At 42.6% G+C, this 25,129-nt stretch overlaps 1 protein-coding gene across 2 annotated transcripts; it reads right to left on the bottom strand.

The window, feature by feature from the left end:
- Window positions 1–12,291: 12,291 nt before the first annotated feature.
- Window positions 12,292–20,528, bottom strand: tbx2b (T-box transcription factor 2b). 2 transcript variants are annotated; one of them, XM_032590295.1, is made up of 7 exons: window positions 19,699–20,528; window positions 18,669–18,936; window positions 17,451–17,603; window positions 16,245–16,321; window positions 15,943–16,112; window positions 14,595–15,178; window positions 12,292–14,069 (listed from the first exon to the last, which is right to left on the bottom strand). In XM_032590295.1, exons 1-7 carry the CDS (start codon window positions 20,055–20,057, stop codon window positions 13,620–13,622), a joined length of 2,061 nt encoding a protein of 686 aa, XP_032446186.1. In that variant the 5' UTR covers window positions 20,058–20,528; the 3' UTR covers window positions 12,292–13,619. The 2 variants fall into 2 exon arrangements, with proteins under 2 accessions (XP_032446186.1, XP_032446187.1); XM_032590296.1 differs by having other exon boundaries at window positions 17,451–17,597; window positions 19,699–20,523.
- Window positions 20,529–25,129: the final 4,601 nt, after the last annotated feature.

The raw sequence follows: 25,129 nt of genomic DNA, 5'->3' as shown, positions 1-25,129 counted from the left end.
GTGCTGTATTTTGTAATACTACTACTACTACTACTACTAACAATAATAATAATCTATTGGCAGCAGATGAGTTTGTGAAAGTCATAATCCAACAGTGTAGCTGCTTGTAACCAATGGTTTTTACTTGTACTCAGAATTATAGAGTTTTGCCGTTTTGACTTAAAGAGAAACATTAAAGTCTACATGTTTGTTCTAGAACACGAACAGATCTAACTGCAGTGTTTTCTCTGGGATAAAAACACAACTCTAAAGGGAGTTTTGATCTATGCACTGACAGTTAGATAGTAATCAACATGGTGTCTGCCTCTCTCTGTGTGTGTGTGTGTGTAGGTGGGTGGGCGTGTAGAAACCCAATGTGTTGGGGTGTTTTGATGTCACAGAATACGTCTTCATTAAACAGAGGGATTAAGCCATGTGGTTACATCAGATCAAGCTCTAAATCCACTGTGGTCAATTAATGGAAGAGCGGTGGTTTGGGTTTCCTCTATGGCATTAAATAAAGTAACAAACAAAGCTCTGACACACTGGGAATTTGGCTGGCTGTTTCTCCCTCTTCTGTGGGGATTTCTCCAATGTAAACATCTTTGCCTCAAGTGGCCTATTTGTGAATATCACTTAGTGCAGTCAATCATAAGATGAAATCGTTTAAATATTGTCATAGCTGACATTTATTTTTTCTTTAGGGATCTGCAAAGTCCCAGTTCATTAGACCAGTAAATGCAGTGAAACAGCAACACAGAAGGAGTTGGCATATTCATCCTCAGCACTGGCTCTGCCTCAGACAGCAGCTATGAGTGTCAGTCTTCACCACAGAGCAGTTAACCTACAGCTCAGAGCAAACAGTGGAGCGCTTCGCTCCGCCGCACATGAAGCGGAACAGAGTCACTCAGTCAAAGTTTGCATCATGTTAGTAAATTTACAAACCGGTTGTTGGGATTCTGTTGTTGGAATTCAATTATGTTATATAGCAAGCGCAGACCTACGAGTGTGTAGTTCATTATGAATTTTGAAATAAAATGATAAGAAAAAAATATTTGAGGGATCCATGTGTAAATAACTTGAACATGGTGTTGAATGTTGAAGAAAGATTTTTTTTTCTGTCTTATGTTTCTGCTTTGAGATTCTTATCTAAATGTAAATGACACATTTTCAGTTTTCTTGTATTTTGTAAGGCTTTTTTTAATCTGATGTGTAGGACCGACCTTGGCCTTCTGTCTGAACCTTTTCAGTCAAGCTGTTCAAATTGTTTTCATGTTTTGATGTGTTGATAAATTATTAGATATCTGACAGAATAAATACAATATCAATCAATCAATCAATCAATCAATCAATCAATCAATCAATCAATCAATCAAAAAATCTATTTTCTTGCTTAAACTCAGTGTTGGAAAATATACATAGTTTCAATTTCTTTATCAAAATTACATTTATAGCAGTACACATTTTATTCATTTTATGCTTCCCTTTAGGATTATCTGTATGGATGTAAATTCTGAATAAGAATTTTAAATAAAATGAACAAATCTATAAACATTGTTTATATTTCTGTATGATTTCTTGCAAACCTATCACAGAATAGTGGGATAACAGATTATTTAAAGATATAGTGAACCATGATGCTGCAGCATTATGATCTATTTCTTGCTTATTGTGAAAAACAAAAAGCAGATCTGTCTAACGGTACATGGAAATCATGTATTGTCCACATGAACTGAGAAAGATGCATAGCATGCAGTACATTTCCATGTTTTCCCTCCATGTGCTCCCCACTCTTGGCCCATACCTCTGCTATTAATTAAGAAGTGGGGAAAAACATTGTGGCCAATTCCTGTTTGGGGCGTTCTACTCTCAAATGTTTTATTAATGTAGTCATAACAAAGAATTACTTCTTTTTTTCTTCTTTGTGACGCAATGAAACGGTTCATACTGAAGCAGCCAGGACCTGAAGCTTTTAGTGAGCATGTTCTAACTCTGTTTAAAAGCAAACTAGCAGGATTACAGCTTCTATAAAACTCCTCCTGTTTATCTGGCCTGTCCCTCTCTGCTCCACCTCGTAAGCTCTGGCGTCTCACAAGTTTTTAAACAGTGTCATGCCCTTTGTTTTTTCGACGTGAGCCCCCGCACTCTTTGAAGTGGGCGCCATGTTTGCACTGTGACCGTTTAATTCGGGGCGCAGCTTGATGATATTAGTGTCAGGGTTAATTGCGGATTTCAGCTGGACTATAGAGAGGCTGCCTGGCTGGCGGTATGTAGGCATCATGTGCTGCCCGGTTCAAGATCTGGTCAGACCAATAGTCTTAGTTACACTCACATACACACTACAGTTTTTCCAGCCCCTCTGATCCCTGACTATGTGACCAGGCAGACATGTGACCTGGTTACTCCACTCAGCCGGCACAGTGGAAGCTGTTTCTCAGACCTCCCAGGAAGGATCCTCTCACCTTTTTCCTTCTTGCTTGAATCATGAGATCACCGAGGCCCTGAGTCTGGTTTGTTGTGTCTGAGTAGAGGAATGTCTCTGAAACATGCAAATATAGAAGCATTACAGCTTTAAATCTGAGATGACTGGTTTCTGACCATAAATGTGAGATAAAATGGGGTTTCAGAGAGACTCATTTACAAACCTGACATACCTATCACTTCTAATCTACTGGTTTCACCAGGCGCTCCTTCAATGCCAAAGGTCTCAATCAGCGCCAATCCTCCACCACTACAACATTTCTGTCTCTAAGTCCCAGCTTCTCCGACAGTATTTCTGTTTTTCTTTTTGAAACACTCGGCTTCTGGTGGGCCTAAAACTCCCCCTGTAGTTGGACTTTTGTCACTGTTTCAGTCTCTGAGCTAAATTAAAACCAGCAGCATATATTTGCCTGTGATATTTGTGACAAAGACAAGCTCCTCTGAAATCTTCTTTGCTGTTTGCTTGAGGGGTCATTAAAGTTCAAAGGGATTGTGGGATTGTTAGGATCTACGTTTTTTGCCCCCATCATCCCAGTGAGATCCTGCCAGCTTTGCTCTGTTGCTAGCAGTAAAGACTGGGCAGCCATTCATCATGTTGCACTTCCCTGTATCTCTGCTTTTAATTGAGTGCGAGTGACCAGTTAGCGGTCATCTAAAATGCATTTAAAATGGACTTTCTGAGGGCCTGCTTGTGTGAAACAAAGAAATCCCTTTGAGAATCTCACAGGAGAAACTCAGATGGTATCAACATGTAACAATAAAAGTGGGTATGTTATCCAACTACCATATCTTTTTACTAACACTGTAAAAGTAACAGTATCAGTTTCTCTGTGCACTGAGAAACTGGAAAATAATGAAACATGTGACGCAGATTTTCAAACATTTCAGGGGCATTAGACTCCATGTGTTCAGTTGTTTCCAGACTCTTGATTATTTTGTCTCTTGGTTTATTTTTTCAACACATGGCAGTGACCAAGAGTAAAAATAATTTCCTTTTCCAAGTCCCACTGAAAGAAGAAGTCACATAATTAGAACTTAAGGAGTAGGAATTTTCAGTTAATTGGTGTTCAATTTTCAGTTCACATTGTTGTGAGAATGTTTGCCCCTTCATGATCTCTTATTCTTTTACATGTCAAAAAACTTCTGTGTTTCAGAACCTCAAACCAGTTTAAATATTAGTCAAAGATAACACATATAAACACAAAATGCAGTTTTTAAATGAAGAATAAAATCCAAATCTACATGGATCTGTGTGCAAAAGTGATTGATAAATTTTTTATTGTGGTTTATCATAACTGAGTTCACTGTTTCACTTAGACAAATTGAAGTACACCAAAAGATCCTCGAAAAGTTGACATTCATGACAGAGATCCAAGGAAATTCAGGAAATAATACAAAACATAAGACAGGAGATCTATGAATTACTTTCAATGTCACTTCTAAAGCTTTGGGACTCCAGTGAGCCTCAACGAGAGCCGCTATCAATCCACACATGGTTGAAACATGGGACAATGGTGAAGCTGCCCAAGAGGCTGGTTGACCAAAGAGTTCAGCTATGACTTGTCCAAGAGGGCACAAAAGACTCACAGTAACATCCAAAGAACTGCAGGCCTCACCTGCCTCAGTTCAGGTCAGAGGTCATGCCTCCACCATCATAAAGAGACATGGCAAAGAGGACCTTCATGGCACAGTTCCAAGATGAAAACCACAGAATGTCTCAGTTTTTCCAGAACACATCTTGTTGATTCCCAAAACGTCTGGGAAAACATTCTGTGGACTGACAAGACAAAAGCTGAACTCTTTGGAAGACGTGTATCCCTGACATATGGAGTAAAAGTGACAAGGCATTTCAGAAAAATAACATCATACCAGGAGTAAAGCATGATGGTGGTAGTGTGATGGGCTGGGGCTGTTTTGCTGCTTCAAGATGTGGAAGACTTGATGTGATAAATGGAACCATAAATTCTGCTGAAGGAAAACATCTGGCCATCTGTTGGTGACCTCAAGATGAAACCAACCTGGGTTCTGCAGCAGGATAATGATCCACAACAGAAGGAAATCACTTTTTCACACAAGGTCATGTTTGGATTATTTTACCCTTGATAATGAAAACCTGTATTTACAACTGCATTGTATGTTTACTTGTGCTCTCTTAGACTGAAATTTAAATTGGTCTGATGTTCTGAAACACCGAAGTGTCACAAACATGAGAAATAGGGAATCGTGGAAGGGGTCCAACAGTTTTTCTCACCACTGTTTTGGTTTGATTTATTCCACTTGTGATGCCGCCTCTCATAAAGGTTTTGAACTTTGTGGTGGTTTATTGTATCATGTTGAAAGTGGCAATCAAAGATAAAGGGATGGACATGTTCAGCATCAACATGACAGTGGTTATTAATTAATGCCCATTGGTACTAATATTGTCATGTTTCTTCTCCACATTTCTACCATAACTTCTGAATTTTGGAGCTGAAGTGGACCAGCAGTGTTTTATTCAGTATGCTGCTGTTTTATGTTGTTGAGCCTCAGTTTCCTGTTCTCAGCTGAGAGGAATGACACATGCTGCGGTCTCCTGCTACTGTAGTCCATCTGATTCAAGGTCTTGTGTTCTTCAGAGATTGTATTCTTCATATTTTGGTAGGAAAAGTGGATACTTCTGCTGGAGAACAGTAGAAGTCACTGACCTGTGTTCTCAAAAATAATGAAAACAGAAATTCAGTCCAAATCTGTTAATTTATACCAGTTCATATTCACAGTGTATTGTCTCAAGACACTTCATCAAAAAAGTACATTCAATCAAATCAATTTGATTCTCAGTCAAGTAAATCAATTTCAATTCATCCTTGTTATATGAAGCAATGCAGTCAAGTTTAGTTTATCATTCAAATAGTGAAACGTTTTCTATCCCTGCAGATTCCCAGCAGATTGCATCCAGCAGCCTTCGCTCCTCCTGCATGAATGTAGTGACAGGGGAAAAGAAAACTCCCCTTTAACAAGAAGAAACCTCCAGCAGAACCTGGCTCAATGAGCGACCTGCCATGACCAACTGGAGATTTTTCACACGCAAAAAATGAAACGAAACACAGAAGCACTGATCCAGGTGTACTTTCTATGTTGAAGGAAAGAAAAAGTTGATAACAGCAGTGGCTCCTTTAGTGAGAACAGATAACAGATAAACCTTGAGCTGGATTTGGAGCTCAGAGGGCACAAACAGTCAGTCATAGTGAAACCTCAGCAACAGCTCTGTCTAGGACAGAGAAAAGGTTAAACATCGCAAAAGAGGGTCAAGTGTATCATCTACAGCAAAAGTATGTATCAAGTGTATCAAGGAGAATGTTGAGTTGTTGGCAGCAGTAGATCAACCCATATTCTCCTCCAGAACAGTGTCACAACCTAACAGTAAAAAACAGGGGACATAAAGGTCAAAGTTGAAATGACAGGAAATAATACAAAATTGGGGAGAAGCAAAGAATGTACCAGAGGAAGAAATTATCAGTTTGTCCTCCAGCAGCCTGGAGATTATCTGACGAGAATTAACTGCACACACACACACACATGCACCCCTCCGCACACGCCACCCCCCCCCCCCCCCCCCCCCCCCCCCCCCAACCCGGCACACACACACACAAAATGAAAATAAGTCACAAAATACATTGTGATTTATATATAAACCTCCAAAGTTTTCAGTTCCCTCATCAGTATGATGCTCCTCACAGAGAGAGACGGCTGTCAGCTGCTGCTTTGCCTCGGTTCTCACTCCTCCCATCTTTGCTCCCAGCAGACAGACTTCAGGACTTATTAACAGATCTTCCTCAATACTTAAACATAATCAGTCTTATAGTTTTTCTCAAAACCTCTTAACTTCTAGACATGTCCGCCACATATGCATCAGAGTTTCTTGCCTTCTACAGTCCTGCTAATACAATTGTGACACAGTTTTAGGTGGCTTTTTTCAGTTACATATCTTTGATGGAAAATCTTTATCTATATGATTTTATATTTCACACATTTAGAAAAAGTTGCTCTTATATTGCTATTGTTCAAAGGTGACTTGTTTCCTTAAACCTTGTTCCCATTGTTGTTTGACTTTAACTTTAACAATATTACCACAGAATGTCCAATCTTTTAAAATGTGATATTTAGGTTGTCATCTGATGCAATAGTATCAGGACAGGATTGTTACATATTCAGGATGTTTTTAACCCAGCAGGGTTTTGTATAAATCCATGCTTTGAAGAGTTGATACCACTAAACAAATAGTTTTGGACTTTTTTCTGATGCACTTTAGCTATGTAACACTTGACAGAGGACTCATTGAAACAAAAGTGTAGTGCTTATATCAACAATATGCCCAAGAAATCAATTCTTGGATATTTCCCAGGGTCACTTTACCAGAGACCAACAGAGAACGCACCAGTTTTACCAGTCAGCTCCCAGTTTAAAGCTCCAACTGGCTGCATCACCTGTAAACTGTCTTTGTTCTGAAAGAAGAAGCTGAAGAGGCAAATGTTGTCTGATCTTCCTGAAGAGTCGGGGGTTTGTATCTGGTTCCCTCTCAGCTTCTTGACTCGGTCCACATAACCATTCATCATTACAGACAGTGTTAGTCTAATCTCCGCTCACTCAGTGTCAGCTCTGTGTGTGGGGCCAGGGCCATTACAGCAAATAATTTCTACCTGGTTACATGCACTTATGCCACATAACTCTCCTTTTTTTGCCCCTTTAAACGCTTCCTTGACGATTCCAGTCTCTCTGCCTGGACACCCAACAGGCTCCTACTGTGTTTGAAATCTGGTCTTGCGGTTGTTGCTGCCATTTTATCTAAGTCAGAGAAAGGCGCCGGCTTCAACACGGTCTGCCACGGTTTCCTTTTGCAGTAACGAGTGTCAAAATGGAGGCTACCCAGTCTGGGCCTCTGGAACCACTTCATTAGTCGTCTCACAGTGTTTGGCTTGGCTATGATTTACTGCTTTTCCCTTCAACATCTCCCAGTTTATAATTTATCTTCAGAGCAGCTCATAAGAGGATGAACCATAGTCTTAACATAAAAGTTTTTTCTTCATGTTTTTTCATCAGTCATGGTCATATGGTGTTAAAACAACTCAACTGCTCAGAGTTGTTGGAAATTTTAGATAAATTTATATGTAATTTATATTTCTATATTAGAATGTGTCACCTCTAAGAAACATTGAGAGATTCCACATTTCTTTAGCTTGACTTGTTCTTTATTTAGAGTGTAAAAATCAATAAGGACTCAACACCCCTGAAGGACTGATTGCTATGTTTGTCAGCAGGTCAAACATGTTGCAGTAAAATATGTTGTAACTCATTGCATGTTCACAATAATGTAGAATAACATTTGCTTGTGCTGGTGTAAGGTGGAGCTTGTTAATTTGCGTCTCCAGACAGGAGAATAAATGTGACTACTTCTGACATAATTTGGCTGAAACATCATGAAGTAAAAACGTCATGATGAATACTGATACCTCAAGTATCAGATTTTATTATACTGTGTGGATGATCACAATTCCCATCTATAATGTTAGAAAATTTAGTAACTTCAAATATTAGGAAAAGTCATTAATGACAGTAAGATCATTAAGACAAAGGAGTTAATACTGTTTTCTTGCTGAATATTTACTTCATTAATATCTGATTTTGGAATTATTGATGAAACCGTCACAGCAACATTTTTGTTAGTTTAAAATATTTGTAATTTATTTGTAAAATATTTGCATAAATGATTGTTTGGTTAGTGTATGTTGCTGGGTTTTAAAACTGTTCTTAAAAGTGTTGAAGTCTACACAAAACCTACTTTGGAACATTTGCCTGGAAAAAACAAAATAATCAATGTATTAATTTATGTCTTTGCATATATTTTATTTGGGTAGATTTTACTCCTTGTAGAAATGATGTAAGTTAACCTGCTGGTTAACATTGGAATTAGTTCAATTCCTGCCAGCTAATTGTGCCGCTGATCAGCACGACTCAGACCAGGAAGCTTCAGCATTAGAGCTTCTTTAAACTGGAAGCAAACTTCAAATGTTTGCATTAAATCAAACAATGATCTTCATCAAATTAATGTACTGATTTCTAAACACAGCATATCACAACATCTCAGCATTCCGGGTCAGTACTGGACGCCGGAATATGGAAAGCAAGAATATTAAATTTGAATCTAAATGTTTCGACTTCCTCCCACCCCCCAAAATAAAGTAGTTAATTTAACTTTTATTTAACATTACATTTGCAAACTAAAATACTTTAGTCGAATTTAAAGATTTTAAATAGCTATTAATATCCTCCAAAATGTATTTTAATGGAGCAAATATTATTCATCATTTTGTATGTATTATATAAAACTACAGAAATTAAAGTAAGTAAGCCTGCCATCTAGTGGCGGTAGAGGTGAGCGGCACCATCCTTAGAGTAAAGTTCAGAAACATGAATTAGCTTTAAGAACCTGATTCTGCTGAGTGAAGCTCGTTGGTGGGACGTTCAGAAATCATTTCCCAGAACATTTTACAGCAGACCGCCGTCACCGGGAGGCGACTCATTTTTCTGTGTATTTTTAAAAAGGATGTTGCTAAAATAACAACAGCAACATAAAAACCTACAAGAACAAACAATTATTATTTTGTATATAAACATAGAAACATTTAATGCTGCAGCTCGCCCCAACAGCTGAATTTCTCTCTCTGCAGCCCATCAAACTCCGCTTGTTTTCTTTCTTGGATTCGGAGTCATAAACCGATATGAGGGCAAACAATGAACCTAGTGAACTAGAAGGAATGTTTTGCAGGAAATGAACGGTATAAAAGTCGTTCTTTTGCTCTCGGCTCGTTTACTGCCTTTGTGTCCAGGAGGGGGCGACCAGCCTGCATGCCTGCTCTCATCCTGCACCTTAATATCCAAGACAAGCAAACAAATAAAGAGAATTGGATTTAAAAACATGCACAACGTTTGCTGAATACAAATTCAGCAAGTTTGGAATCTGCTCCTTCTGATTCCCACCTAAACTGGGACTGCGGACCACGTGACCTCTGGCTGTTTCTGAGGTGTTTTATTAGATCTGCTTTCGTTAGAACTGTTCCCTCAAAGCTGTGTGTGCTTTTTTCATTAACACAACCCAACTTTTATCTGACAAGAGGGAAATGTTGCGCTGTCTGGCTTTGTTTATCATATTGTTTGTGAGAAATGAACTCCCCAAAACTGTTACAGTGAGGTAACAGGCTGAGTATTTCAGCCCTCCTCTTCCTCCTGTCTGCCAGCCCCAGCCGGAACACAGCGGGCTGTGATTGGCTCCTGGCTGCTCAGCTGTGGACCAGTGTCAGGGCTGCACCTGAAGCCAGCAGCCAATGGGGTGGCTGCCCTGCCAGCGTGACGGATTGAGCATTCTGCAGAGCTGCAGCACAACAACACTCCTACAGGGACCAGGCACGTTTTCCCCGCTCATGAAGCGCCGTGAGGCCCTTCATGTTGTAATAGTTCCCTCTGAGTCACAGACAGATACATCCGAGAAGCTTTGAGCAACTTTACAGCAAATCAGGAACTAATTCTGGTGTTTAGATGCCGTGTCAAGTTTAAGGTCATTATGCGTAGAAGGTTCAGATTTTAGTCCATTCAGCTCTTTCGTTTCCTCTTTTTGTATTATAACCTCCGGAGCCGAACACAAAGCAGACAAATCCAGGTGAAATTAAAGCAGATCTGAGCAGTAAAGTCTAGAGAAACACAAAACAGCTAAAGCTTCAGTTTAACAAAGACATCACATAACTCCTGTTGAGACTAGCCATTCCAACTCTTCTTCCAGTTCCACGCTTTACAGTAAACAAGCCAGACTGCGCGAGGACCCAATATTCAGCTTCCCAAAATACTGAGTTGCCACATAAAAATCATCGTATAAAAAATTTGTAGTCGGGTTTTGTTGATTTGGTCATTTCATTTTGGACATAAATAAATGAATGTAAAATAAATGTAAATTGTAATTACTTATCAAAGATATAAATATGTCTGAGCTCCGGACCATCTGATTTCTAAGTCCCAAATATGGCAGCTACAAATAAAACGAAATGCAAAAAGAAGAAGATATCAAATGTAAAATACATCTAAAGGTAAATCTGTCAAACAAAATGTTCATTTCTGCTGCAAGCATTTTCCCATCACACATAAAAAAATAATAGATGCAATCTCAAATTTATTAGATTAGAAACGGACCTAAACATGTTGATAGTGAAGAAATGTAATACTTATCAGAAGTAGGCTATTGCAAACTTAATAATAAATAATTAAATAAATGGGAAAAATAATTGAAGTGCTTTATATTATTGTATTAAATTCCAGCTTCCTGTCATGAAGCAACGCTTCCAGTGACAGAATTATGATTTAACACTGGTTACTGGGAATGTGGCTCAGCCCATCAGAGATGCTCCTCAGTTTTCACGCTGCCCCAAACAGGGACAACATAAATGCGCTGTTCGTCTTCTGCGCCAAAACGAACTGCGCAGCTTCACCTGCTGCCCTGCAAGCGCTCAGACAACAACATGGAGCCGCACCGATCATTTCACAAGTTGTGAATAATCCTGGCCTTTTTACCCCACGCCGTCACCAGTCATTAGTTATGATCCACGGGGCCTCCACGGGAGCCTATTGATCACCCATTGACTGATTGATTTAGACAAATACTTTTCTCTCCCGGAGCGCCAGGTCCAGTCGCTCTGCTCGTTAATTGAAGATAACAGAGTGACAACAATGGCCCCCGTGATAGAATGAGAGTTTTGTAATTGTCCCTGCAGAAAGAAAAGAAAATGAAGAAGAAGAAGAAGAAGGGGAGGAGGAGAGGATGATGGGTAGAGGGGGGAGGAGGGCTTCTCTAATTAGGAAGCGGGGTGGTGTGTAGGCTGTGGCCGGCAGGCAGGCGACAGGCGCCGGGTCCCGGACAAAAGGCTGTCTGCTTCCCCATAGTCCCCCTGACACACACACACACGCACACACACCCAACACACACCCACACACACACTGCTGCGTCATGCTCCCGCACAGGACTGACACACACAGTTCACACCAACGAGTTCAGAGAAGCCGGCCGACTGAAACTCGGTCTAATCATGTTTGTGTCGCTGAGTTCAGCTGCAGACATCACACTCTGCTAATGAAGAGCTCCATTATTATCATCAGGATTATTTATTTTCATTTTCCCACTGGACAGACTGGGAGTTTGTTCCCACACCAGGTCCCCACTTCACACTGAAACACTTGGACTTTGTCGTCCGGCTGCAGAGGATGTGTGAGAGAGTTTCCTATAAATACAGACATTACTCGACGCTTTCTAAAAATACAAGCGTGCACACAATAGTGAAGGAAGTGCTGATTGATTGTGAGCAAAACAGTGAAAATAGACCTGGATGACGTCACACACCTAACATAGACTGCAGAATAAGCGCAGGACATTTGTGTTCTATTTCTTTTGTTCATGTTGAACGTGACAGGCCAAATGATGACGACGGTGAGGATGAAAATACCGACCAATCAGCTGCTGCATTAACGCAAAATCATCTGATTACTGACCATTCAAACCACGTATTTTACATGTAGATCGATACTTTGAATCATGCATACATAAGCCGTATATTTCTTTTCAAATTCAACAAACCGCATTAAAAATTCGACTTTCTCTTTTCATGTGACCGGCAGATGGCGCCATGGCACCACCTGCTTTTGCGTGAAAGCTCTGCGCGAGTTCCTGCCTGGCATCATTTAAAGTTACTCGCAAAATTTCTGCCAATATTTCCTCTAACCAAACATCAGGATAAAAACAATAAAAATGATGGAAGCTTTAATCACAACGATTTTTTTTTATTGAAAGTGTGAGACAACTCAAAAAAAGAGGAAAACCAGCATAAACAAGACAGTTCCATCTTTAAATAAATTCATGAGCATGAATGTTGCGCACATAAGAGGAACTCCTGACTTTATTAAAATAACCTGAGGTGAGTTTTTTTTTCCTTCTTTGAATCCTTGCGGATTTCTTTCTCGTTCCTCGCTGTTTGTTTGTGGATGTGGACAAAAACATGGCACACTCATCTCCTAAAATAATATTACAATTAAAAAAAAATTGCGATACTCCATACAGTTGTTTGTTTTTTTTTCCAAACCAACAAGCGCTAAATATCTCCAATTTACAGTATATGTTCATTTAGCATAGGGAGGTGAGGGTCAACGAGAAGGGGGATCAGGAAGGGAAACGACAAAAAAAAAAAAGTATATATACACGCTAATATACAGCATTGAATAAATTAATACCAATTGCATATTCTTGATCTTAGATTTATTTACAGAAATTTTTAATTACATAAATAGTTCAGCAAGAATATTTCTGGCATGAAATGATGAGCGGTTAGTCTCTGTCAGACGGAATTTTCACCTTCCATCCCTTTTTTGTGAAATAAGCAGACCTGCCGTCATGAGGCTCCTGTTCCAGGGTCGGTTTTGCAAAAAATAAAAAATAAAAGAGAGAGAGAAACAAAACAAAACAAAACAGAACAAAAAAACAAAACAAAACAAAACAAAACAAAACAAAACAATATATTAAAAATAAAGAAAAAAAGTTGGATGCTGAAAGCTTCAAATGCTTCATATATGTGCGTGCCCCTCTGGGCCCCTCCAGGCCCCTCTGTGGTTTATCCTAACATGACCACATGCCAAAGCTACTCTCTGCTCCACGTCCTTGAACGTAAGTGGTTAACTTTTTGATAAGATATTTGATTTCTATTGCTGTAATTTCGTATTTTTCAAATCATTCTGAGCTCATGTAAAAAAGCACGATGATGTACCTGGTGGGTTTGGGCAGAGGGTGTCAAACAGCAGGACTCAGTGGTTGTGGTGAAAATGTCTTAGAGAGATTTTCTCTGTAAACCAGTCAGCACGGTAGGAAACCTTCAATACTTGTGAAGTAAAAAAAAAAAAAAAAAAAGAAAAAAGATTTCTTATAATGACAGACTATATCTTTGTGTACCCGCAGCTTTGTTCTGAAAATATTTTTGTAATTAGCCTTCATAGACTCTCGTCTGTCAAACCTCTCATGTCAGTGTCTGTGATGTGCTGTACAGGACATATGCACCCAAAGTTCTCTGGTAGTCTTCACCCCAGACACAAAGTCCTCATCACTTTGGAGAGTCTGCAGTGGGAGAGGGTTCCCGCTGGCCCTCCAGGCCACTGACCAGTCTCTGAATGCTCTGCAGCTCGTTTACAGAGTCCTTCATGGAGGTTTTGGGAGAGGCAACCCTTCCACCCAATCCCCCTGTCTTATGGTTGCTGTGGTGATCTGGGGCCGGGCTGCTCTCCCTGCTGCCAGGTTTGGATGACTCGTTGCCCAGGCTGAGGCCGCTGGGCAGGCCGGTAGTGAGGAGGCTGGAGCTCTGGGCCAGCGACACGGGGAGCTGGTAGGGGTTGAAGCGTAGGCGGGGACGGGACGAGCCCAGGAAGGGATTTCTGGAGAGCGGGCTGGAGGTGCTGGTCGCAGGGAGCGCCGAGGCCGAAGCTGCAGCTGCTGCAGCTGCCATGTAGGTGTACGGATACGGGAAAAGACCTCCAAAAGGAGGCATGGGGATGCCCTGCAACACACAAGAGGAACAACTTAGAGAAACTTTCAGACAGATCTCATTCACTGCAGGAATTTACAAGGCAGGGCTGATGTGACACCAAAGTGGTAAGCATCTTTATCTTCTGAGCAATGTATTATTTTTATTTTTATTATTATCCTCTGAACCCAGTGATCTATTCTAAAAAACCCCAACAAAAAACATGTTTTTATGAGTAGACTTCTGGTAAACTCTTCTAAATTAACAATAAATTACTTAGGAGTTCTACACGCTTCGTGCATTTTACTGCTCATTCTTACAACCTTAACTTGAAAGAGAAGGGAAAAAAAACCTGCTGATTCATGGTAGGTTAGCTCCTGGCATGTGAAGAACTGTGCAAAATGAGGTCAGAATAAACGGTAAGGTGCCTCAGAAGGGAAAATCTAGCCTGACTACACTCAGATCCAAGCTCTCTGCTTGGATCTGCTTTGCTGCTGTCAGATAGTCTGATAAAGCTTACAGAGGTGCAACATTTTTGGTCTGTGTGACCCTCCTTACCTGAGAGGCAAGCATGTGCTGAGACAGATGGAAGGGGAAAGGGTTAGGAGTTCCTCCTGTGCCCTGGGCAGAGAGGCTGCCATTTTCCAAACCACTTGCTCCTGAAACAGAGGCCAATAGATGCCCCATTCCCATAGCAGAAAAGGCTCCAGGGGCCATGGCAAACTGGCCGGGATGAAACAAAAGCGGCGATCCGGTGCTCAGGGGGTTAAAGAACTGCTGACTGTGGAGCCCAGACAGAGCCAGGCTTTGTAGGTGACCTGGGCTGAAGTGCGAGGGGCTCTCAGTTTGGACCACTAGAGGGGAGAATGTGTCCTTAGTGGCAGCAGTGCCTCCAGCCTCAGCGTCCTTAGTCAACACCTCTGTGGTGTCCTTCCTGTGCCTGCTCTCTGCTTTGTCCTTCTCTAGGTTCCTTATACTGAATATGGATTCATCCTTCTTCTCGGCACTGGGCCGGTCCCTCACACGCTCCTCACACCTGGAGCTGTAAGGGGACACAGGTTCAGTCCCTGGGCTGTTGGAGCCTGTGCAGCGCTCGTCCTGCTGCTCCAGCTCCTGCTCACTGTCCGTGAGTGTTTTCTCATCTGAAACACAGAAAGTGGGAAGATGTATAAGTCCAGTTCCCCACCGAGCAAATGAGCAGAGTATGAAAAACAACCAGACATCTTGTAAACTTCAAAGGTTGCTCTCAAAATGAACGGCTTGCCTACTTACACTCTATAGCCTGGATTAAAAATCAATGGGGTTTTAAAGTTTGTGGTGTGTATTTTTAATTTACCTGGGCTAAAAATAAATGTGTTTTGTTTCTAATGAAAAAAATAAAGCAGTGGAATTAGGCACAGATTTTAGCTATTATGCATTTAGTGTCAAAAAATGTGTCACAAATATGCTGAAAAAATGAGGTCTGGAGGAAAAGAGAGAACAAAGTTTTATAGATTTTTCAAAAGTTCAAAAACAGAGTTTTAAAATCCAAACTCGATCTTTTCATCGTCATATATCTGTACGCACTAGGTGCACTCAAAGTTAACAACAGCAACAACTACTACTACTACTACTACTACTACTATTATTATTATTATTATTATTATTATTATTATTATTATTATTATTATTATTATTATTATTATTATTATTATTATTATTATTATGTTGTTGTTGTTCCTGCCGGTAAATACCAACTTTCTTATAAAATAGCTAAATTATGAGAGACAGAATATAATCCAATTAGTCAACATAACACTGGACTGAAGGTTCGGATTCCATAATTCATCCACAATGATTAATATTGCTGTCCTGCTCATCCAGGGCCGACAGACAAACAGACCAACAGCAGGCTAATATTTCTCACCTCGGCTGGGCCTGCTGAACCTCAGCGGGCTGGTGCTGGCGCCCAGCGGGGAGTGGACTGCATCCCGGCCGGCCTGAGGCTCGCTGGAGGAGGCGTCCGAATCCGCGCCCTCCCGGTCCGCTTTGCATTGGTCCTCATACATCCGCAGCGAAGGCATGGTCAACTGTTTCCTGTAAATAATAATAATAATAATAATAATAATAATAATAATAATAATAATAATAATAATAATAATAATAATACAACAGTAAGGGGGACGCGCATGCGCACATGCACTCATTTAGCAGGTGTTGGTTCCGTACCTTTTCTCTCTCCTGCCGTTGCCCGTGTCTCTGAATCCTTTAGCGAAAGGGTTGTTGTCAATTTTCAGCTGCGTTATCTGCCCAAAAAGCACAAACAAGAACATGTTTATTACATTCAGCCTACAGTTAAATGAAGCACAGTTGGTTCCACCAGCTGGTTCTTATTGGAGGAAAACGGCTGGGATTAACACAGGCCGAGAGCTGGGCAGCAGCCACTGCTGCCCTGGATTTGCATTATTAATAAAGGTGTAAAATGGGGGCGTTATTCTTATCGGCCCCCAGAGAGAAATTCTACTACGAAATATTCTTTATGGGCCTTGACGAGTCTTTGATCGTCAGCAGGGAAAATGGTGCCATACTGGAACAAATGATTAGTATCACAATAATTAATAACGCGATTTGGATCGCAGTTGCGAATGCCATGTGTTCTGAACCAGACCGGGTCTGTGTCGACCTATGACCGGACACGGAGCAGAAAAAAAAAATCCGTTTTTTTTTTTTCGGGGCTCCTGGAGGCCCTCAGAGCTCAGCTAATAAAACGCTTCCGGCATTTTTCAGTCGGAACAGACAGAATGTCCAGCAGCTCTCGTCTGTCCTGGACCTCTAATCGATGGTGACTCTTTACCACAAACTTTTACAAAAAACCCCCCACGGTCCTCCAGAAACACACCTCGATTCCACCCGTCCGGACACAAACCCAAATTATCCTCACGACTAGAGATAAAGGCGCACAAAGTGAGCTCCGAAATGACAGTAATGTTATAAATAAATAAATAAATAAATAAATAAATAAATAAATAAATAAATAAATAAATAAATAAATAAATAAATAAATTCAAACTGATTCTACTTGAAGCCAAAAATGAACCAAACACTTTTTTTGTTATATTTATTCGACCAATTTGTTTATTATACATCTTAGCCTTCCGTTATGCGTCCATGCCGGCAGGGAACACGCGGCCAAGACCCTGTGAGATAAATCTTCTCCACACACAAATCCAAGCAATTAAAAAAAGCAAGTGGAACATGGGAGTCCTAAGCAGGAAAATTAGGCGACCTACAAAATCAGATTAAGTCTTCAGGGTTTTTGGCGGCGGTGGTGGGGGGAGGGGAGGTGGATGCATGCAGGACATTTATTATGCAAACCATTGCGGCCATATTAGTGGCCGCCGGCGGACGTTGCAGGCTGCAGCCGCAGCGGCTCACCTTGTCGTTCTGGTAGGCTGTCACCGCCACGAACTCAGTCTCCGGAAACACGTAGGTTCTGAAGGTGCTGTAGGGCAGCTTCAGGATGTCGTTGGCCCGCACTATGTGGAACCTGGGCTGGTACTTGTGCATGGAGTTCAGGATGGTCTGGACCAACACACACAAAGAAGCACAGCTTTGGCGTAAATATCGGAGCATGACTGAGGCTAAATGTGCAGAGCTGGATCATCCAGCGCGCTGTTATAATTACTGGCCACATAACACTTGTCTGTAATTAGTTCAGGGTAAAGGGACAGAAGCAGAGCAGGCCACACATGTTGTCATAAGCGATCAGAACCACAGGAGGGGAAAAAAATTATATATTTACATTTTTAGTGGGGGAAAAAAATCCATTGAAATTATAGATATTTAGCTAGAATTTTGGAAATTATTTCGACGGTTATTTTAAAAATAATAATCGTGATATTTGACATCAAATATGTAGAAGTTTTAAATAAAACCAGCAATAAATGTGAAATATATTATGCTAATTTTGTAGAATATTTCCAACCAATACAGGCACATTTAAACGCGTGAACACAAAAGTCCTGCAGCAGCTTTCATAACGACTGTTTGCTCCTGCAGCCCGGACTCTTTAAAACATTTTATTCGAATAAAATACACCGTACAGGCATCATATTAGTAGGTTGACATATTATAATATATTATTAGGTAACAGGCTTCTTTGCCTTTCGCACACATTTCATTTCGTTTGTCTCTGACCCGATTCGACAACACACCACCTAATCCCGCTAACACTCGGCCCAGATCTTTTTTTTCTCTTTCCTTTTCTTCCTCCCAGCGGCGGCAGCAAGGATCCGAGGAGCCGCCGAGCAGGAGCAGGAAAACACAGCCTGCCTCTAAATCAGCCGCATGAATAATCTCTGTCAACAGACTTGGACTCATGTGGACAAGCGGAGAATATTTGAATTTGGATTTTGAAGAACTTTTGTTTGATTTTTAGATTTAGAATAGTTTCGTAATGAAGCAATGTCCTAGCTGTTACTCCCCTCGCTGACATTTTTTTTCTTCTTTGACCCACTTTCCAAATCATAAAACTGTTTCCTGACCTAAACTTCACCACTAACACCATTACGTCCAGCCCAAACTCCCACGTGCGCACATAAAACGAATAATTCCACCAAGCCAACCACTTTCACGCTGATTTAGGCTACTTACAAATCCGTGCTTGTCCGAAATGTTGTTGGTCAGCTTGAGTTTGTGGAAGGCAACAGGCTTGGCCATCCACTGCTCGCCGGTGGCCGGGCTATCCGGGTGGATGTACATCCTCTTGGGCATCTCCGGGTCGGCCTTGCCCGCAACCATCCAGCGAGAGTTGTGGAACTTGTAGCGGCAGTCGTCCGCCGCCACGATGTCCATCAGCAGGATGTATTTGGCTTTTTTATCTAGGCCGTTTATCCGCACCTTGAACGGGGGAAACATCCTTCTGCAGAGGAGAAACAGGGGAAGTCACCGCGGCGCTTCTACGCAGTGGAGAGGACGCAGGAAAACCACAGCAGCTGTCCCATTTGATTTTATTACAGAGAAAAATCCACAGTGTGTCTGTTCACCTCTCTCTTTCTGTGCGTGCGTGTGCGTGTGTGTGTTTGAGTGTGTTGTCCAGCAGTGTATTTATGAGCACACTGCTTCACCTCCCTGCGTTTTGAAGTGACAGCCTGTTTATAAAAGCCAGAAGCTCTGCTGTCTCCATGAATGCAGTTTGAAAGATAAAACCCGATAAAAGCTCAGAACACAATCCCCCCAAAATACCGCAAATCTGCACTCTGAACCCTGGATGGGCGAAATTAGACTGTGTTTCTAAAATAAGACACAGTTTTAGCCCCACGAAGCTAACATTACAAAAACAAAACAAAACTAAAAAAAAAAAAAAAAACAAACAAAAAAACCCCCAAACAAACAAACAAAAAAAACAGAACAGAAACTACATTTAAAGCAGTACGTTTTGGGTTAATTTGAGCCAAATCTGTTGTGTTCTTCAAATGCTCTCTTGGTTTGGATTCTGGTTATTACCAGCAGCTCAGACTAACCATCTGTTGGTGAAGGCCTAACGCAGCATTTACTGTTTGCTGCCAGCTTAAATCTGACAAGTTTTAGTATTTGTTTATTTTTGTCTTACGACTAAACGACTTTTCTATAGGAAAACTGAGACTCGGTTTGAGGATTGATTAGAACTCGGAGGACTTCTTACCTTCCAGACTTGGTAATAACCATCTCCGTTCCGAGTTTATGAAACTGGTCCCAAAGATCCTTGGCTTCCAGGGTTACTTTTGGGTCGTCATCCACTTCCTCCTCGGGCTCCAGGCTCTTCATGCTGCGCAGATGAGCCGCCTGATGGTGGCTGAGGGCCGGGTGGAGTCCAGCCTCCGCCGCCCCGGCCAGGCCGTGCTCCGGGATAGGCTTGGTGAGCGCCCCGGGAGGAAGGCTGAGCGCCGGGAAGAAGGAAGGCTGCGCGGCCGCTAGAAAGGCGGACATGGGGAAGTCGGTCGGCCGGTGTGGGTGGAAAGGGTGATAAGCCATCGCAGTCCCTGTGAAAACTGGATCTCTCATCGGTGCATCCACAAAAAGCGAAGTGAAACAACGATGGATGTTTTAGTGGTATCTCCGCCCCGACCCGGAGCCAGTGTAGCTCTGCGCTTCGACGGCAGATAATTTCTTTAAAGCGGCGCAGACGGCTGCAGCCTCTTGCCAAAACACTCGACGTGTTGTCGGGTAGAAAAAACCAGACTAGAGTTGCTGCTGATGTCTTTTTTCCTCCTTCGGTTCCTCGGCTGCGTCCTTCAGTGTCGGCGGCGCTGTGACGGCTCAGCCCGGCTGCGCTATGTCTCCTCTACTTCAGTCATTCCACCCTGACTGAAGAGATGTGGCCCTGTTCACTGCTGATCTGTTACTATCTCACATGTCCTTCCTGCCTCCATCCCCAGCACTAATGAACCAAGCCCCTTTGATTGCTGATTTTACGCTTTCTGGACCAATTGTGGGCCCCTATAGGCGTGGTTCTGACAGCTCCGGCCAGACTCTAGGAGAGGAGAGGAGGAGGGGTGGAGGGGCAAGAAGGTGTCGGAAGCATTAGCAGTAAGAAAACATGTCAACAGAATAAAATATTAACCAATGACAGGAAAGATCGGGAAATCCCACCCCCATTTCCAAGCCAAACACCGGGTCAGCCCTCAGTGCTTGGCCGGTGGAGGCATCATCTCTCTCGGCTTGCGTTTTTACAACGTCGCCTCCGGAAAAAAAAAAGCAACCTGTCCGCAGACTCATTGTCTACATACTCACCTCTGAGCAGGAGAACAGCTCCGCTGCTTCACAGTCAGTGTTTCAGAACAGGAAATCCTCGACTCGCAGCTATCTGAGCATTCCGGAGAGACTGATCTCCCAGAATCGCTGCTCTCCGCAGCCGCTCTCCATATTAACACACACTGTAGTTATTGGTCGGCTGTTTATTGCGCTTAGGGTGGATTTGCTTCACACTGTGCCGGGTAGGGTTAGCTATGCCTCGCCTCAAACATCCCCAGCCTCTTCGGGGAGAGAACAGCTCAGCCTGGCCGTGTTTCCTGGTCAAGGTGTCGGGGAGGCGGCAGCAGCAGCAGCAGCAGCAGCAGCAGCAGCAGCAGCAGCAGCAGCAGCAGCAGCGGTGCACTGAGGGCTGGAAGAGGCACAAGCTGCGTTAAAAAAGAAAAAAAAAGAGGAAACGAAAAGATTCACGATGAATATAGTCTGAGAGAAAATTCAGGGAGGAAGAAAGCGGTGAGTGTCCACTTCAGTGAAATTCTTCCTTGTTTAGCAGCTGAAAGTTTATTGAACTTCTCTTGTATTTCTAGACCATCTTTTTGTGATTGGACTTGTGTTGTCGTCGCTCAGCGTCGCGCTGATGTTTCCTTCTGCGTCGCTTCTACTTCCACATCAAACAGGCGCGGCGATGACATGATTTAGTGCTGAGTGGGATCCGACAACAGGCCGTGGCAGCGCGGGGTCTCCGACGGCTTAGATCCGGTTAAACGGTGCGGACTGTGCGGAGATGGCTCTCCCGCTCTCACCGGCCTCCGGACGCCCTGCTCCGCCGAGCCTCCGCAGGAACAGCGCCGCTCCGCGCCGCGTCGCGCTGCGGCTCCTGCTGAACTCGGACTCGGGTTGTTACGAGCCGCCCGGCGCCGGTCGGCTGACGCACCGCAACGAGAACAATCTCCTGTCTCTTTGTATTTACCCTGAAGTGTTGCATGTGCGAGCCCCTCCGGCCCCCTCTGCTGCCTCATCTGCGGCTCCGCTCCACTTCTCCGCCTCGGTCATGACTCGGTGTCAGATGTGAGCTGTCTTTTTTTTCTTTTCTTTTTCTTTTCGTTCTTTTCGGAGAAGCAGCTGCTGTGCTCGGGCCACAGGCGTCACTTAGAAAACAAAAACAGAAACAAAAAGTGATCCTGTCCCTGAATGAGACAGTCAGGCGGCTGCGTGTTTCCTATGAAGGCTGGAAGTGAGCCGCGTCTCTGCCGCTTCCGCTGACAGCCGCTAAAAAAAAAACAAAAAACAAAAAAAACAACCCTGTCATTGGCTCCAAAAGGTGTTTTGAATATCATCAATATATTTACAGCTCAAATTAGCACCTTAGTGTTATTTTGTATCCAAACGAATTGTTCTTTATATTTCGCCGCTTTATTACAGAAATGTGCAAATAATAATAATAACAAAACTGAAAAAATGCGTCAAAAGGGGCAACACTAAATATTCACTCCTCTTAAAAATGCTGCAGCAGTTCATGAACGCGTGATGCGGGCGCAGGAGTTGTTTGCACATCTCCACCGTGGTACACACTTGTTGCTCGGATTTTTCCAGGTTTCTGGAGCCACGTACAGCATGCGGGCCGGACAGCGGCTTCCAGCAGAGCCAGACCTGCCTGGGTGGGAGCAGGGCTGCGAGTGAGAGCACGAGGATGGGCTGAAAAATTATTTCTCTCATTCCTGATCGAGAATGCATGGCACATAAAATCCCATTAGAGCGTAAAATATATCTAAGGAGGTTTCCTTTCACTTCTCTCTGAGTTAGGCCGCACCTGCCCGCTGAGAGGAGAACCTTCAGACCTGCTGGGATGGCAGGGATGAAGGAGCAGCTGACTTTTGTTGTTTTAAAAGCTGACCAGAGCTTCACTGAGAGGTTACAAATGAGCAACACATGGAGAGGGGCTAACGGTTTTTCTGCCGCAAAACTCAGCTGGATAATTGTATCAACAATGCTGGTGCAAATTAGTCACCATTTATTTGTTCTGTGCCCTCAAACGGCAGAGAAATCTCCATTACGAGCGATTTAAAAGTCATTAAGTCGAAGGAGGACTGCTGGTAATTCTCGGGGCTGTGCGCTGACAGATTAACACATCCTCTGTGTTGGGGATTAATGGAAGCAGACAGTAAATATGCTTCTTAGACCCGCTCTTTGGGCACATGTGGGAGCTGGTTGTGTCCAACAGAAAAGCAGAAATGGGGAAAACAAACAAACTTTCTGAGACTGTTGTTCCTGATAGTAAACAATAAAACACAGAGGGAATTATCATGAATTACCACTGAGAATGAGCTTTTTTTTTTTTTTTTTTTGGAAGGTTGAATGTGAGACATCAGATGTTGCTGCAGTTGGAGCTCATATTGAAAGAAAATTAACTGCTTGCGTGATGCTTTTCATACAGGAAGTTGACAGAAGCTTTTGCGTGAGTGTCCTTGATTTGCCCGCTCAATACAGCTCAGTGCGGCTGCAGATGTGGAAATGCGCGTAAAAAGCGCCTCCAGTCTGCATCAGCGGCCCCTGGATCAACGATCCGGGCCCAAGACGCTCTAATTACAATACGACCGGATGGTTTTGCGCCATATTCGTCCATAAACGAGTATTGTTGTGTTGTTCCTCTCCTAGACATTGTTCCCGTCTTCCTTTCATCTCTCCATCTTCTCCTCCCATCTCTCTACATCATCTCTCTGGCTATATTTAGCGGCTAGACTGAGGCCTTGGCGCCAGACCGTTTAAGACCTGTCAAAGTCCCTCATATTTCCCCTTGTCACATGGACCAGCGGCCCTCTCCTCCTCCTTCTCCTCCTTTTCTCTTTTCCTCCTCCTTCTCCCTCCCACTCCACCCATAGCCCTCCTCCCCCTGTCTTCTCCCTTGCTTCATCTCTTCCTCCTCCTCCTGCTGCTCCTGTTCTTTTCTCTGTTTCGTGAAATCAGCTCCAACTTGTGGAAAAGCGCCACTGTTTTTCCTTAAACGAGCGCAAACAGCGTAAAAGAGTTGCTCTGTCTGCGGAACAGTTTTGACGCCTACATGAATCCACTTCCGCAATGATGCAGACATTTTCAGTGAAAGTGGCTTAATGATCCACCTATCTGCTGCTCTCCTCGGCGACAGGGGTGACCAGGCGGGGGCGCTATGGTGACCCCCCCTGACGGAGGTGTGAGGTCGGCCTCAGACAGTCTGAGGAGGTCCGATCAGGTTCAGTGTCACGGAGTGTCAGATAAACTCTGCTCCTTCACACTGAGCGGACCGAGCAGGATTCATTTCAGCTCTCCTCATCACGGCGAGCCTGAACTGAACCCCGAGCTGCAGAAAGGCCCCGCAGGTGGAGGAGTCTGTCCGACATGCTGACAAAAACCCCAAACTAAACAATTCAAAAGACAGACTCTGCGGTTTTCTTTTATAAAAGCCCAACTGATCTTTCTGAATATTAAAAAACACACCAAAAAAAGAAAGAAAGCATCTTTGCAAATATATATATATAAAATGTTTTCCATGAGATTTCTATAGTGATTACTAATTTCATCTGATTTCATATTCATCTTTTCTCGATTTTTTGTTGTTGTGTTGTTATATATCCAGTTATTCAACCAGCTGCTCTTCCTCCTCAAAAGTGATACAGAACATTTCGGCCTCTGCGCAACAACTTCTAGAAAAAACAAAAAACAAAACAAAACTAAACAAAAAAATCCTCTACATTCAGTTTCTAACACGCATTCACCCTCTACTTATGGCTTAATATTACAATTTAGTGCAATGTTCCTTTAAAAAAAAATTTCCGAACGGAAAATCGACCATTAAAATGGTTATAATTTTTAAAATATTGCGTATCTCCTGCGCATCAGCGAGATATTATGGATTAAAATAATGATAGTAAAATAAATGATTAAAACGACTGGGAGTCCTAACAGCGCTCAGCAAACTGTTTGGAGACGGTTTGGTTTGATTATTTCCGTTCTAATCACAAAACCTTAGAGCTGACTCAACCTGCTGAAATGTCGTTTTTCTGACTGTCGAAACATAAAAGAACAAAAAAAAAAGTTTTTCTAAATGTGAAAAAAATGAAACAAGGCGCAACATCGGGCAGCAGCTGGAGTCCGCTGGGCTCATCACTGTGCAGCTATTCACATACACGGACACACGCGCGCGCGCGCGCGCACCCCCCCCCACCCCCACACACAAATAACAGACAAAAAAATCAGGCAGACAGAATTGAAGTTATGCATCCTCCAAATTGATCCTATAATGAAACTTATAATGCAGTTCAGTTTATTATTCTAGCGTTTTGCTGCTTTTATTTATTTATTTATTTTTTACACATCTGGAGATCGGCGCCTATCATAAATATATGACAGTA

This window comes from Xiphophorus hellerii, chromosome 18 (genome assembly GCF_003331165.1).
Source record: "Xiphophorus hellerii strain 12219 chromosome 18, Xiphophorus_hellerii-4.1, whole genome shotgun sequence".
Classification (NCBI taxonomy): domain Eukaryota; kingdom Metazoa; phylum Chordata; class Actinopteri; order Cyprinodontiformes; family Poeciliidae; genus Xiphophorus; species Xiphophorus hellerii.
This window is presented reverse-complemented; position numbering and strand designations above follow the sequence as displayed.